This window comes from Chlorocebus sabaeus, chromosome 9, assembly GCF_047675955.1.
Source record: "Chlorocebus sabaeus isolate Y175 chromosome 9, mChlSab1.0.hap1, whole genome shotgun sequence".
In the NCBI taxonomy this organism is placed as follows: domain Eukaryota; kingdom Metazoa; phylum Chordata; class Mammalia; order Primates; family Cercopithecidae; genus Chlorocebus; species Chlorocebus sabaeus.
Genome location: NC_132912.1, coordinates 101,147,427 through 101,161,017, shown reverse-complemented (window position 1 = coordinate 101,161,017; position 13,591 = coordinate 101,147,427). Strand labels below are relative to the sequence as shown.

Sequence of the window (13,591 nt, the reverse complement as noted above, 5' to 3'; positions counted from 1 at the left end):
TAGTTTATATAGCTATACAATGTTTGTGTTTTTAGCCAAGTGTCTTTTTCAAAGAATCAAAAAGGTTTTAAAAATTAAAACGTTTATAAAGTTTAAAAGTTGCAGTAAGCTAACTTACCGAAGAAAATGTTTTAATCAATGTATTGTAGCCTAAGTGTACTGTATTTATAAAGCGTGCAGTAGTGCACAGCAATGTGCTGGGCCTTCAGTCACTCGCCACTCACCCAGAGCAGCTTCCAATCCCGCAGGCTCCATTCATCGTGAGGGCTCTATACGGTATCCTTTTTCTTACCTTTTATGCCATATTCTTAATGTACCTTTTCTATGTTTGGGTTTTTTGTTTTTGTTTTTGTTGTTGTTTTTTGAGACAGAATCTCGCTTTGTCACCCAGGCTGGAGTGCAGTGGTGCAGTCTCACCTCACTGCAACCTCTGCCTTCCAGGTTCAAGCGATTCTCCTGCCTCAGCCTTCCGAGTAGTTGGGACTACAGGTGTGTGCCACCATGCCCGGCTAATTTTTTGTATTCTAAATAGAGATGGGGTTTCACCATATTGGCCAGGCTGGTCTTGAACTCCTGACCTCAGCTGATCTGTGCGCCTTGGACTCCCAAAATGCTGAGATTACAGGCATGAGCCACTGCTCCCAGCCTAGATATGTTTAGATACCCAAATACCATTGTATTACAGTTGCCTCCGGGATTCAGTGCAGTAACATGCTGTGCAGGTTTGCAGCAATAGGCTACACCGCACAGCCTATGTGTGGTAGGCTATCAGATCTAGGTTTGTGTAGGTACACTCTGTGATGCTCAAACTACGACAAAGTTGCCTGACAATGCATTTCTTGGAACATATCCCCATCGTTAAGTGATGCAAGACAGTACTTACGAAGTTGTTGTGAGGTAGCCATTGTAAACCCTAGTACAGTCCCTGGCATGGAAGGTGTGTGCCGTGGTGTGATGTGGTATGATGTGGCATGGCGTAGTGTGGTGTGATATGACATGGTATAGTATCGTAGGGTGTGGTAGGGTGTGGTATGGCATGGTGTGTGTGGTGTGATGTGATGTAGTGTGGTATGGCATGATGTGGCATGGCGTGGTGCTGTATGGCATGGTATGGTATGTATGGTATGGTATAGAATGGTATAGTGTACTGTGCTGTGATACAGTATTGTCTACCATAGGGTACTTGGGCAAGAGGGCTTTCTTTAAACTATATTTAAAAACAGACACCAGGACCATACACTTGGGAATCTACACACAGGTACCTATATAGTCACACAAACACAACTGGAGAAAAAGATGACGGGCAGAGACCACAGAGCCATTAATTTGTTGCCATGCTGTTTGTGTTCTGCAGAAACATGGGCTGAGGCTTCATCTTCGAAACCCCTACTCCTTCACCCCCATGCTGGAAGAGGGTGCGGGCAGCAAGGTGCCCAGGTCCCTTCTGCTGGGCACAGACATGGCAGAAAACCAGAAGCAGATTGCCCAGTTCTCCCGGAAGGATGCCCAGGTAGGGAAGGCGACCAGTGACTGAGCTCCTACTCCCTCAGCAGCCTAAAGATGGGCCTGGTTGGATTGTCCTAGAACAATTGTCCAAAGGTCATGGGCACTGGGCCAGGCCACCTCACATTCCTAGGAGGGCTCCAGTTGGTGGCAGCTCTTGATCTCAGGCACTGCGAAGAGAAGCGGGTGGAGGATGCTGATTAAGACCAATGGACTGGAAGACCCGCACACCTGCGTGTGTTCAATATGGGGCCACTGTCAGAGGGGCTGTGCATGGTGAGTTCAAGAGGAAATGCACCGGCGTGTTCCTACACCGGGAAGTGCTTCATGCCCCTCCAGCTTTCAGACAGAGTTCCGAGTGTTTGTCCACATTAAAGCACATGAAAGCCAGAAAGGAAGATGAGGGACGATCAGAGAAAATTAAGGATAAAATCAACTGAATCAGGAACTTAGGACAAGAGAGTTCTAAATATTCATTCAATGTGGCATCCCAAGGCTCCCTCCTGACTACCCAAGGCAACAAAGTGTCCATGATGGTGTGCAGCTCTGGTGATGGGATGAGCACATGTCGGATGGAGAATGCACTTTTTTTCCCTCGGAACTGCATTCTAGGAACCTGCTGGGTGGCCTTGTCTAGATGAGCCACTGAGTTCCGTAAGGGCCCTGCCACAGTTGGTTCTGTGGACATAGGAAGATTATTTGAATGGCCGTTTTGTACCAAGCGTGGATACAAGCTGAGGTGTAGCATTAAATCATATCTCAGTGGAGACATTTTCATAAGAAGAACCTAGGTTAATAGAACCCATGTACATTGCTTTTCTTGTGTTAATCTATTACTGGGTAAAACTTAGAGAACCACAGATGCACAGCCTATATGTCTCTTCCACCAGCAGTTTTCAAACCTGGCTGATGATCAGAATCACCTGAGAAGCTTAGCCTTTTATTTTGTTATTTTATTTCATTTGTTTTTAAGACAGGGTCTCACTCTGTCACCCAAGCTGGAATGCAGTGGTGCGATCTTGGCTCACTGCAACCTCCGCCTCCCGTGCTCAAGCAATCCTCCTGCCTCAGCCACCTGAGTAGCTGGGATTACCAAGACTTCTCAAATGTATTTTAACATGGAACTTTTCTTTATGTAACACTTATTAAAATGTCATGGGTCTATCCATGGGTAGAGATAGACCAAAATGCAAAGTCCAGGGCTAAGAAGAATCAGGCTTCCCTGGTGGGCACAGGAGCAGTGATAGAAGCCTGTGCTACCGGAGGCAGCGAAGGTGAGTGTCAGAAACTAGGCTTTCGAAAGTGGATTCTGACGTGGGAGCTTGTGGGGTGAGAAGAGGCAGTCTTCTGTGACTGCGGGTGATGAGACGGCGTGGGAGACCTACAGACTGGAAAAGAATACAGGCAAAGGTCTAACTTCTACCAGTAATATGTGAGAGGACAGAAGGACAGTCTAGGTGCAGCGGCTCACGCATGTAATCCCAGCACTTTGGGAGGCTGAGGCAGGTGGATCACTTGAGGTCAGAAGTTCGTGACCAGCCTGGCCAACATGGTGAGACTCCATCTCTATAAAACTACAAAAATTAGCTGGGCATGGTGGCACATGCCTATAATCCCAGCTACTCAGGAGGCTGAGGCAGGAGAATCACTTGAACCTGGGAGGCAGAGGTTGCAGTGAGCCGAGATCGCACCACTGCACTCCAGCCTGGGTGACAGAGCAAGACTCCATCTTGGAGAAAAAAAAAGAAGAAATGACAGAAGGAAGAAACTTCTAAGTGGTTTCATGGTTTATCGCAGAGACCATGCCCTAAGATTCTTGCCAGTTCTCTGTGGGTGACACTTTGTGTTGGCCAGCATTAGCTCCTTGTCCCTGTTGCCACTCCTGGTGGCTCTCCTATCGCCCAGGGTCTCCTGAGCACCCCCACCTCCACCCCATGTACTCTTGTTGGTGTTGATGTTAACCCAGAGACCTGGAACTGGGGGAGCTCAACAGAGCCAAGCCGAGCCACAGCGGGGAATGAGGCCTGAGGAACCATCAAGCTGTGGGGGTGACAGGCCATATGGGGACGGCATAGAGGGGAGGGATATGGATGGTGGGGCCTTGATGCAGAGCTCTGTTCCAGGTCTTTCCCAGATACGAGGAGTTCATGCATCGCTTGGCATTAGCCATTGACCCTCTGCTGGATGCGGCCCCCGTGGACATGGCGGCCTTCCAGCGTGGCTCTCTGCTGCAAAGGATCAAGTCGCTGTCCACCCTCAAGCCCCTGCTGAAGGCAGGTAAGTGCAAGTGCAGGCACCGGGGCATGATGAGTGACCTTCAAGGAGGTGAGCGCATTGTCTCAATGTCTAGACACAAGCCTGAACCTCCATGGCAACCTGCCACCTGGGATCAGTTAACATGCTGTGATCAATTACGGGCAGCCTGGAGCACTTTGTTGAGAGCATCTTAGGCTGATGCGCTTTAAAATAGAGCTTGAGACCAAGGCTTGTGCATGGGTACTTCATTTGGAAGGGTGACCCCAAGGCACAAAAATAGGAGAAAGTGGGGGTGAGAGTGGACAGAGAAAGAGTCAATACCAGAGTGTGTGATCATACTAGCCACACTGTGGGTGACAAGATGCTGGACCTGTGTGGGCCCTCTGGGAAACTTTATGAAATGCATTTGAGGAACCTTCTCGGGAGATGGAAAGGGAAATAGTTATTCATTGGGTTCTATCTCCCATTGGTCAAGGGTTGCCTCACAGGGCATTGTCTCCCACACTTCTGGGCTGTGCGTCTGTGGGTGCCAAGTGGGTTCGCATGAGTGCCCTAGGGAAGAAGTAGAGAGGCTTACTTTTCAGCACTGAAGTGAGATGCTGTGGAGTTGCCTTTGTGAAGCTGATCAAAGCCTGCATGGAGTTTGGCATCATGGTCGTGGCTAGAATAAGATATGGGGGCCAAGAGATTTGAAGTACTGCTCCCATACAGGAAGAATGCTAGATTTGGGCTCAGCAAGGAGAAGTTCTGTGATCAGTTAGTAATGTCTGTCATGAGTATGAGAATGGAAGGCACATCAAGTATGCTATTATTTTCTACCCTCCTTGAGGATATACAGACCAGTTTAGCCTCTATGTCCTAGAAAAAACAAACAAACAGACAAATTGCTTGTTTCCCACATGTCTTCGTGGCTCAGCTGATCTGGTCTGGTCTCAGGCATGTGTTTGTGTCTGCAGCAGCTCAGTGGAGGCAGCTCTGCTCCAGGTACCTCCCGCCCTCCTTGTAGAAGCGCATGCTGATCTGGGCGTGGACTTTTCACATCAGTGGCACAAGCACAGAGGGCATGCCCCAATGTACAGGCCTGTTTCAGGTCTGGCTTTGTGTCACATCTGCAAACATTCCACTGGCTGGCCAAGTCACATGGATGAACCCAGAGTCAAGGAGCCGGGCAGGTTAACCAAGCTGTGGTGGGTTGGGAGACACTGCAGACTTATACATTGCAAAGAGTGTGGAGCCAGTGGAATCTATTACAAATGCAAAAAGGAGACACTGCCTCTCAGATAACCAGTCCAGGGAGCTTTGTGTGAAAAACAGGAAAAAATCATTTATTGAGCAACTACTATGTGCCAGACACTAAGATAGGCCTGGGTGCTATAAGGCTAGAGACCATGATTTCTATCCTGAAGGTCTTAAAGCCTAGTTACTCTGAAATGATCTGAATCAGGGTTGTAGGAATGGATCAGCCAGGCCAGCTACCTCCCAGGATATGGGCCTTCTGGAGTTCAAAATAAGGGAATAAGGTTGAAGTTTAAAATTTTCAAAACATAATGCTAACTGATTAAACATATTAAATGCCTATGAACTTGCAAATGCTTTACCTAGCTCATTTAATGCTCACCTTACCCCTTGGTGTATAAAACAGGATTCCCGTGTTACAGGTAAAGAATCAGGTTCAGAGATGTTAAAAATGTGTCCCAGGCACTGCTAGTGAGAGGTGTGGCCGGAACTCAAGCTGGGTCTGTCTCTGCATTGGCTGTGCTATACCATCTCCCCGAAGGAAGTCTCGGCCTCCTCCAATCTTTTATCCCACAGGCCAGGTCGGAGGGTTTCCCTGTCACCTGTTTCAACTTCTGTTTTGTGGATCTTCTGTTATAGGCCGCATCCTAGGAGCCCAGCTTCCCCAATATTATGAGGTCCTCACAGCTCCCATTACCAAGGTGAGCGGTTCCCCAGCGTCAGGCCCAACCAGGGAGCAAGGGGACCCTCCTCCCATCGAGGCCCCTAAGCCCTTCTCTCTGCTGTTGTGCTGTCCAGGTGCTGGATCAGTGGTTTGAGTCTGAGCCTCTAAAAGCCACTCTGGCCACAGATGCTGTGATTGGAGCCATGGCAAGTCCCCGCACTCCGGGGAGTGGGTGAGTGAGGGGGGTGAGGCGGGACACAGGAATGGGGCATGTTCCCCAACAGGAGTGAGGACAACAGTGGCAGTGGCCGCAGCAACAGCTGCCACTTAACAGAGCTCACCCAGTGAGCCAGGAATGGAGCCAGGCACGTCACACACGATCCATTTAACCTTCAGAGCAACATCTGAGAACTGCGGTTCAGAGAAGGGAGTGTCTTGCCCAAAGCCACTCAAGTGGCCAGGCTGATTTTCAGCTCGAGGTGTCTGACTCCCCAAAATCTTCCTTCTTAGTGACCGTGCCCTACTGCTTCACTAAGAATAGCCTCTCTCCCACCTCCCGCTTGGTATCTCAACATTAATATCTTCTTTTCTCTCCTCTTCCCTTCCCTCTTCCACCTCTCCACTCCCGCAAACACCCATTCTCCCTTCCCTGCCGCCGGTCCTTTCCCTGGGCTCCGGGACACTCACACAGACACCTCGGGCTGGGCAGTGAGCTGCCTTTCTCTTGCTGAGTGCGGGTGTGCGCTGACAGCCCAGTCCGAGAGGTGGCAGGCAGACACAGCGAAGCCTGCAGTGTGGTCTGACTTAATGAGCCCCCACAGAAGCAGGAATGGAGGGGTGTGTGTGTGTGTGTGTGTGTGTGTGTGTTGGGATGGAGAATGCCGCCAAGGGTTGGGCCGTTTCCAGTGCACCAGAAGATACAGCTAGAAGCTAGAAGCTAGAAGCTGTCGACGTGGCTTTTCTCTCAAGGGATGAGCACACCCTCGGAAGTGGTTTTTCAACACATATTAAGCCGGCCCCAAATTCCCCCAGGACCATAGAGACGGGGGCTTGGCAGCAGTTGCTACACGTTGGCCAAGCTGTGATCTACCAGCCAATATGGATCTTCCAGCTGGGGCCTCCTGCCCTTTTCTCTTGGGATCTCTGGGAGGCTCAGCCAGTGCTCAGTTTGTGAAATGTGCCTTTAAGTAATTTGTTCCTTCATTAATTCTTCCAACAAATATGGATGAGCGCTCGCTAGGTGCTGGGGATACGGTAGTGAGTGGAGCAGACGTCCTGATGGGTGAGAGACACAGAGCGAGTGATGATGATGAAGTGGTGTGAGTGTGATGCTAGGAGGTGCAGCCGGGACACAGCCTGGCCTAGGGTCAGAGAAGCCTCCACATGGAAGAGGTATTTGATCTGAGACCCAAAGGACAAAGAGGAGTTAGCGAAACACACGATGAGGGAAGAAGGGACTTCAGGCTGACAGAACAGCAGGGGAAATGCTGGGGTTAGAGAACGTGTGATCCACCCAGGAATCTAGAGGTTCTGTTAGTTAGGAGGATGGCGTACAGAGAGGGACAGGATGAGGGGTGAGGCTGGAGTGCCTGCTAGGAGACTGGCCATTCCCTAAGAGCAGCGCCAAGCCAGGGAGGTTTGGAATGGTGATAAGTGAGTGGCACGAGCACAGCTGGGCTTTAAGATAAGGCTCCAGGATATATGTGGACAAAGACCTGCAGGGGAGAAAGTGTGGGAGAAGGGGTCCGATGAGGGGCACTACTGCAGCAGCATAAGAAAAAGAAGAGAGGCTGAGAGGTGGGGTGGCCTTGCAAGCCCTTTGGAGGCTGAGTTGGCGTTGCTGTGTGGACGTAGATAGGGAAGGATGGTAGCGGTCAAGGCTGACACCTGGTTTCTGTTGGAAACAGAACCTTCTATGGAAAGGTGTCGTTCACTGGAATGGGAAAGATTGAAGGGGAAGCAGCTGGAGAATGGGGAAAATGTGGTGGGTTTAAGATGCCTACCAAGAAAGCGTCCAAATGGAGATATCTGTGGGTAGTTAGACACAGGAGCTGGAGTTCAGGAGAGTGCTGGAGCTGCAGGTTTGGGCATCGTTGCCTTCTTTTTGGTAATAAAGCTATGCACATAGACACACTTGCTGGGGAGTCGGTGTAGAGAAGGCAAAGGGCTCTTACAAGAACTTGAGCTCATTAAAGTCTACTGGGAAAGGGCTGGATGGTGGCAGGGAGGGGCTGAAGATCAAGATGGAAAGGAATAGTTGCACCTACAACTCTGGGCAGATGAGATCCCACCTCCAGGATCTGAGTCGGATGGTCTGTCCTCAGGTATGTGCTGCTGCATCATGTGATGGGGGGCCTGGAGGGGATGCAGGGGGCCTGGGGCTACGTCCAGGGGGGCATGGGTGCCCTCTCTGATGCCATCGCAAGCTCAGCCACCACCCATGGAGCAAGCATCTTCACTGAAAAGGTGAATGGCCCCTCTACCCCACCCCAATTATTGACAAGGATCCCAGGACAGAACCAAGTCTCAAATTTGGAAGGTCCCTTGTTTTACCGATGAACAGAGGGGCTGTGAGGGGGTGGGTTGCAGAATCAAGAGACTAAGGTCACGCAGCCTGTTAGTGGCTAACCACCCCCTTTGAATTCCCTGGTCACTGAACCGAGGCTGAGTGTTTCATGGAGAAGCCGAGGCTTCATGGAGAAGCTGCAGAACTTGATGGGGTGGGTTTGGGATGAAGAAGTTGTGAATGCCTAGGACCATCACAGACCATGGGAATCCCACAAGATCTAACCTGGGTTTCCCTTCCTGGGGGTTTCTGGTGGGCGCTAGACAGTGGCGAAGGTACAGGTGAACAGTGAAGGCTGTGTTCAAGGAGTTGTGCTGGAAGATGGCACAGAAGTGAGAAGCAAGGTGGTGCTGTCCAACACATCACCACAGATCACCTTCCTGAAGCTGACACCACAGGTGAGGCTGCAGGCAGGAGGGTGGAGCTTAGATGTCTGCCAAAACAGGGGTTGGAATCTGTGGGAATTGAGGGAGCCAGGATTGCATCAGGGTGTGAGATGCAAAAGCCAAGTCTCTGCATTTGGGAAACAGGCGGGTAAGGGCAGGTAGCAAACAGGGAAGAAGCCTCACAGGTGAGGAGAAGGGGCCAGAGAGGTGAAGTGACCAAGATTCTGGCCACTGGCAGAGCCAGAGCTAGAACACAGGTCTGACTTTCAATCTAGAGTTATTTCCACAACTTTCCTACTTTCCTGATTTCTCCCCTCTCACCAGCTCTAAGTTCATTGTATGTGTCAACTCTCTGTTGTATTATCCATGATTATTAATTAATTTAAAAAAAGAGCCACAAAACTTCTGGGCATATAACAAGAAATACTGGCACCCAGAACTGGAGACTTCAGTTGATCTTGGTGGATTTCAACTGCTCACGGCTGGCTCACGCAACTGCAGTCAGCCGCAGGTCAGCTTGCCGGCTCTGCTGATCTTGGCGGGACTCCTTCTTGTTCCTGGGAGCTAGCCGGTGGTAGCTGGTCCAGGTCTGTTTCTGCTGGGATGACCGGAGGGGGGACTCAGCTCTGCCCCGTGTGTCTGTCCTCCCCCAGCACAGTAGTCCAGGCATGTTCTCAGGGTCTGGCAAGGGGCAAAAGCAGGCAAGCTCAAGCATGTATGCAAGCATCACGTGGTTTGATCTCTTTGCATCCTGTTTGCTAGCATTGGCCAAAGCAAGTCTCATGGCCAAGCCCAGAGTCAGAGTGTGAGGGCACTGCAAGATTACACAGAAACAGGTGTGCAAACAGGGAGGGGTGAGTTTTGGGGGGCAGTTTTTGCAATTGACTTTCCCTGTGCCCAAAAGATACGATAACATGTATACGTCCATGAAGCTCCCAACCATTCTTGGGGGCAATTCTTAGGGGCAAAGCACTACTTTTTCTGAGTGATTCCATTAATAAAATTCAACAAACATCAGTAAAAAGAAACTTGTTAAGGCAATTCTGAGATCATCAAGGCTTCCAAGAGCTTACACACCAGTAGTGAAAAGAGACCTGCAAACCACTGTCCCCTTTGCAAGCAGGGAGAGGTGTGGACTATTTCACAGTCAGAACTGCTGGCCAAGCGCAGAGGAGGAAGTGGTTAGAGCTGAGTGGGAGGGGATCTAGGAAGGCTTCACAGGGGAGGTGGTTTTGGCTGAGCTTTGAAGGATGAAGAGGATTTCCGGAGGGAGCGACTGAGGGATCTTCCTGAGCAAAGAAAGAAGGCAGCTTCCTTGGGGCCTTGGACGTCTGGGGGCTTTCATGGAGGCTTCTCCTTCCAGGAGTGGCTTCCTGAGGAGTTCCTGGAGAAAATCTCTCAGCTGGACACCCGGTCGCCTGTCACCAAGATCAATGGTAAGAGGCAGACCACATTGCAGCACTGTCTCCTTTGACCCATCTAAGTGAGAAACCTCCAGGCGGGGGGCAGCTGAACTCTGTCATCATCTCCATTCCCTGACCTCCAGCCTGTGTCCCCCTGCAGCCTGGTCAGAAGGTGAAACACTTGCTTGTACTTTCCTACTCCCATCTGCCACTGAGGGTAGCAGGGTGCTGGCTGTAGAGGGAGGACCTTGAGGGGCTAAGACCTGACCCTCCTCTTTGGTCCCTCAGTGGCTGTAGACAGGCTGCCCAGCTTCCTAGCAGCCCCCAATGGTCCCAGGGACCAGCCGCTGCCCCATCACCAGTGCTCCATCCACCTGAACTGTGAAGACACCCTCCTCCTTCATCAGGCCTTTGAAGACGCCGTGGACGGCCTGCCTTCCCACAGGTAGGGGTCCTGGACAGAACATCCCCTGATGTTCTTCCACATGGGCCTGGGAGGCGGGCTGTCCATGCCACACACAGCAGAGATCAGGCCTGGCGTTCAACCTTCACAGTGACTTAGGATCTGCCAAAATCCATACTTAACTTCTAAGGACAGGAAGTGCATCCCAGGTGAAAAATCTGAGGACCAGGGCAGGTAAGGGTGAAGAGCAGCTCAGGTTAGCGGAAGGGGCAGAGGGGCAGAGCACTGCCCGGGAAAGAGCTGGTCCTGGGGAAGAAGAGGAGAAAATGTGTTCTGGGAGAGCAAAGGAGGTTCTTTCATTCAGAGCCTGTCAGGGGACACACACACACTGAGTCCTCTGCTCCATAGCCTTTCTTTTTCTGATAAGCTGCCTTCTTGCAAAACTTCTAAAAGCATTTCCCACCTCCCACTGCAGCTGTATTTCCATCCTTCCAGAAAACGCAGGGGCGCTATAGGAGCAAGAGCCTTTCCTTCCTGTCCACTGTCCAGCACACACTGTTGAAAACCTACTCAGTGCCCGGCTCTGTGCTAGGTACGGGCTGGGAGAACTAGTGGGGCAGGGGCATGATACCGACATGAAGCTTATGATAAGACAGGTACACAAATATTTACAGCATGTGGTAAAGAAGATGTGCGCCTGGAGAGAAGGGTATAGGGCAAAGTTCATTCATCCATTTATAAACATTCTGGGGTCTCTACTCTGTGCCAGGCTTGGTTCAGTGACTGGGCACAGATCAGCAAGCAAAGCCAACAAGGTCTCAGGTCGCTGACTTTCTATCCATGAGAGGAAGACAATCAACAAGTAAGCACTGATGATGAGCACTGCAGAGAAAAACAGGCAGGGAAGGGGAGGAAAGGCTTCTCTGACAACGCGGCACTTAAGCAGAGACCGGAAGGAAGTGAGGATACAGATCTTGTGGGTACCTGGGAAAGAACGCCCAGACAGAGGGAAGGTCAGGGGCAAAGGTCCTGAGGCAGGAGCATGCTGCTGTGTAGGAGGCACAGGGACGAGGCCAGAGTGACTCTCTGGAGAGAGAGCACCTGGGAGTGAAGGGTGTCAGATCGTGCTGGGTCTTGTCAACTGTCCTGGCTCTTACTCCAGGAAAGTTTGTGCAGAGCCTGCCTTATACTTTAGAAAGACCAACCTGGACACGGTGTGGAGAAAACATTAAGGCATCTGTTGCAATGGGTTACTGTTGCAGAATCCAAGTTGGAGTGGACAGTGGCTTGGACAAGGGTGGGGCAGTGGAAGTGATGAGAAGGGACAGAAGACTGGGTATATTTTGAAGGTGAAGCCAACAGGACTTGCTGTTGGACAGGGAGTGGGATGTGCGTAATAAAAAGGAGCGACTGTGAAATGATGCCTCCATTTACTGAAGAGAGGAAGAGGCGGCGGGGGTGGAGCAGGTTTTAGAGGCTAATCAGGCATTGGGGTTTGAACGGGGGACGTTTAAGATCCCTGGTGGACATCCAAGTTCAGCAAAAACATTGCGGCTGAGGGACGCAGGGAGAAGGGGCGTTTCCCGTGGCCTTGAAGGAGACTCATATTTGGAGATCAGAGGGAGAATGTGCTCCAGGTAGAAAAGGTGTGGCAGGCAAAGGTGGTGGGGTGGGAAGCAGGTCACAGCTCTGCTGGGGCTCGGGGCAGCCCTAGCAACTCTGTCTTCCATTGGTCTGCTCTGGAAAAGGCAGTCAGGCCGCTAAAGCCTGGCTGAAATCTGGCTGCCTGGGCGCCTGCTGTCTTAGGCCTGGCCTCTTTCCACACTCCCACTGTCTGTGTGGACCTTGGAGACATTTGCGTTTGGGAGCTGTGGTTAGAGCACAGCGTGTGATGAAGGCAGGCAAGGACAGGCCATGCATTCGGGGGTCTGGGCCAGGTGAGCTCCTCACGGGTGCTCTGGATCACACTGGCAGCCGCTAAGCCAATGCAAGTGGACAACCACTGTGGCTGTACAGCGACAGTCGCCCAGGATTGGTGTCATCTCAGGGTCTCCACTGTGCCCCAAGTCATCTCAGAGGCCCTTCGCAACACACTGCTGCTCTTAGACCTGCCGTCTCTCCTCCCTGCCCGCACAGGCCTATGATTGAGCTCTGCATCCCTTCTGCGCTGGACCCCACCCTGGCTCCCTCCGGCTGCCACGTAGTCTCTCTCTTCACTCAGTACACACCCTACACACTGGCTGGAGGCAAGGCCTGGGACGAGCAGGAGAGAGACGCTTATGCAGACAGAGGTAAAGGGAGCTGCATGTTCTGCATCCAGAGCCACAGCCGGGCTTGCGACCTGACTGGGCCTGCTCCTCTTCACTGCCCCATTCAGGATTGACAGCTGCAGGTGACGTCCCAAAGGGAGGAAATAGTCGAGGGAACCTCAACTCAGCATAGTGAATGACTGCTGGGGTCAGGAACTGGGCTAAGAAAGCCAAGAAAACACAGTTCCTGCCCTCCAGTTGCTCGCAGCCTAGCAAGGGATGGAGGAGACAAATTAAGAAATCTGTCATTACAGCACAGCTGACTGCATGAACCAAAGGAGAAGCATGAGCCAGAGGGACAAGGAAGGCTTTCAAAGGAAGGGATGGTCAAGCTGGGTTTCCAAGGATGACTAGGAGCTGGCCAGGCAGCAAAGGGCATTCCAAGCAAGAGAAACAGCTTGAGCAGGCCGGGCGTGGGGGCTCATGCCTATAATTCCAGCACTTCAGGAGGCTGAGGCAGGTGGATCACCTGAGGTCAAGAGTTCGAGACAGGCCTGACCAACATGGTGAAACTCCATCACTACGAAAAACACAAAAAAAAACAAGCCGTGGGTGGTGGCACATGCCTGTAATCTCAGCTGCCCCGGAGACTGAGGCAGGAGAATCGTTTGAACCCGGAGGCGGAGGTTGCAGTGAGCTGAGGTCGCACCACTGCACTCCAGCCTAGGTGACAGAGTGAGACTCTGTCTGAAAGAGAGAAAGAGAGAGAAAGAAAGAAAGAGCTTGAGGAAAGTGATGAGGTGAAAAAAGCTGCATATGCAAGAGGAGACAAGCAGCTTTGTGTTTAGGGTTGGGGTAGGGAAGTGGGGAAAACTGGGGACTGGACCGGCCTGCCCATGCATCTTTGGGATGAATTATTCATTTG

At 51.3% G+C, this 13,591-nt stretch overlaps 1 protein-coding gene across 10 annotated transcripts in view; it reads left to right on the top strand.

Annotated features, from left to right (window-relative positions):
• The window catches only part of PYROXD2 (pyridine nucleotide-disulphide oxidoreductase domain 2), a 36,388-nt gene that overhangs the window by 15,116 nt on the left and 7,681 nt on the right, over positions 1 to 13,591 (top strand). For 6 of the 10 annotated variants that reach the window (XM_007963795.3, XM_007963794.3, XM_007963802.3 and 3 more), the window contains exons 5-13: positions 1,355 to 1,510; positions 3,627 to 3,780; positions 5,635 to 5,696; positions 5,794 to 5,891; positions 7,984 to 8,125; positions 8,489 to 8,623; positions 9,861 to 10,047; positions 10,303 to 10,459; positions 12,554 to 12,708. In XM_007963795.3, the coding sequence (XP_007961986.3) occupies positions 1,355 to 1,510; positions 3,627 to 3,780; positions 5,635 to 5,696; positions 5,794 to 5,891; positions 7,984 to 8,125; positions 8,489 to 8,623; positions 9,861 to 10,047; positions 10,303 to 10,459; positions 12,554 to 12,708 (1,246 nt within the window). The remainder of the gene's footprint in view (positions 1 to 1,354; positions 1,511 to 3,626; positions 3,781 to 5,634; positions 5,697 to 5,793; positions 5,892 to 7,983; positions 8,126 to 8,488; positions 8,624 to 9,860; positions 10,048 to 10,302; positions 10,460 to 12,553; positions 12,709 to 13,591) is intronic. The other 4 variants (XM_007963798.3, XM_007963804.3, XM_007963801.3 and 1 more) reach the window with 3 other exon arrangements.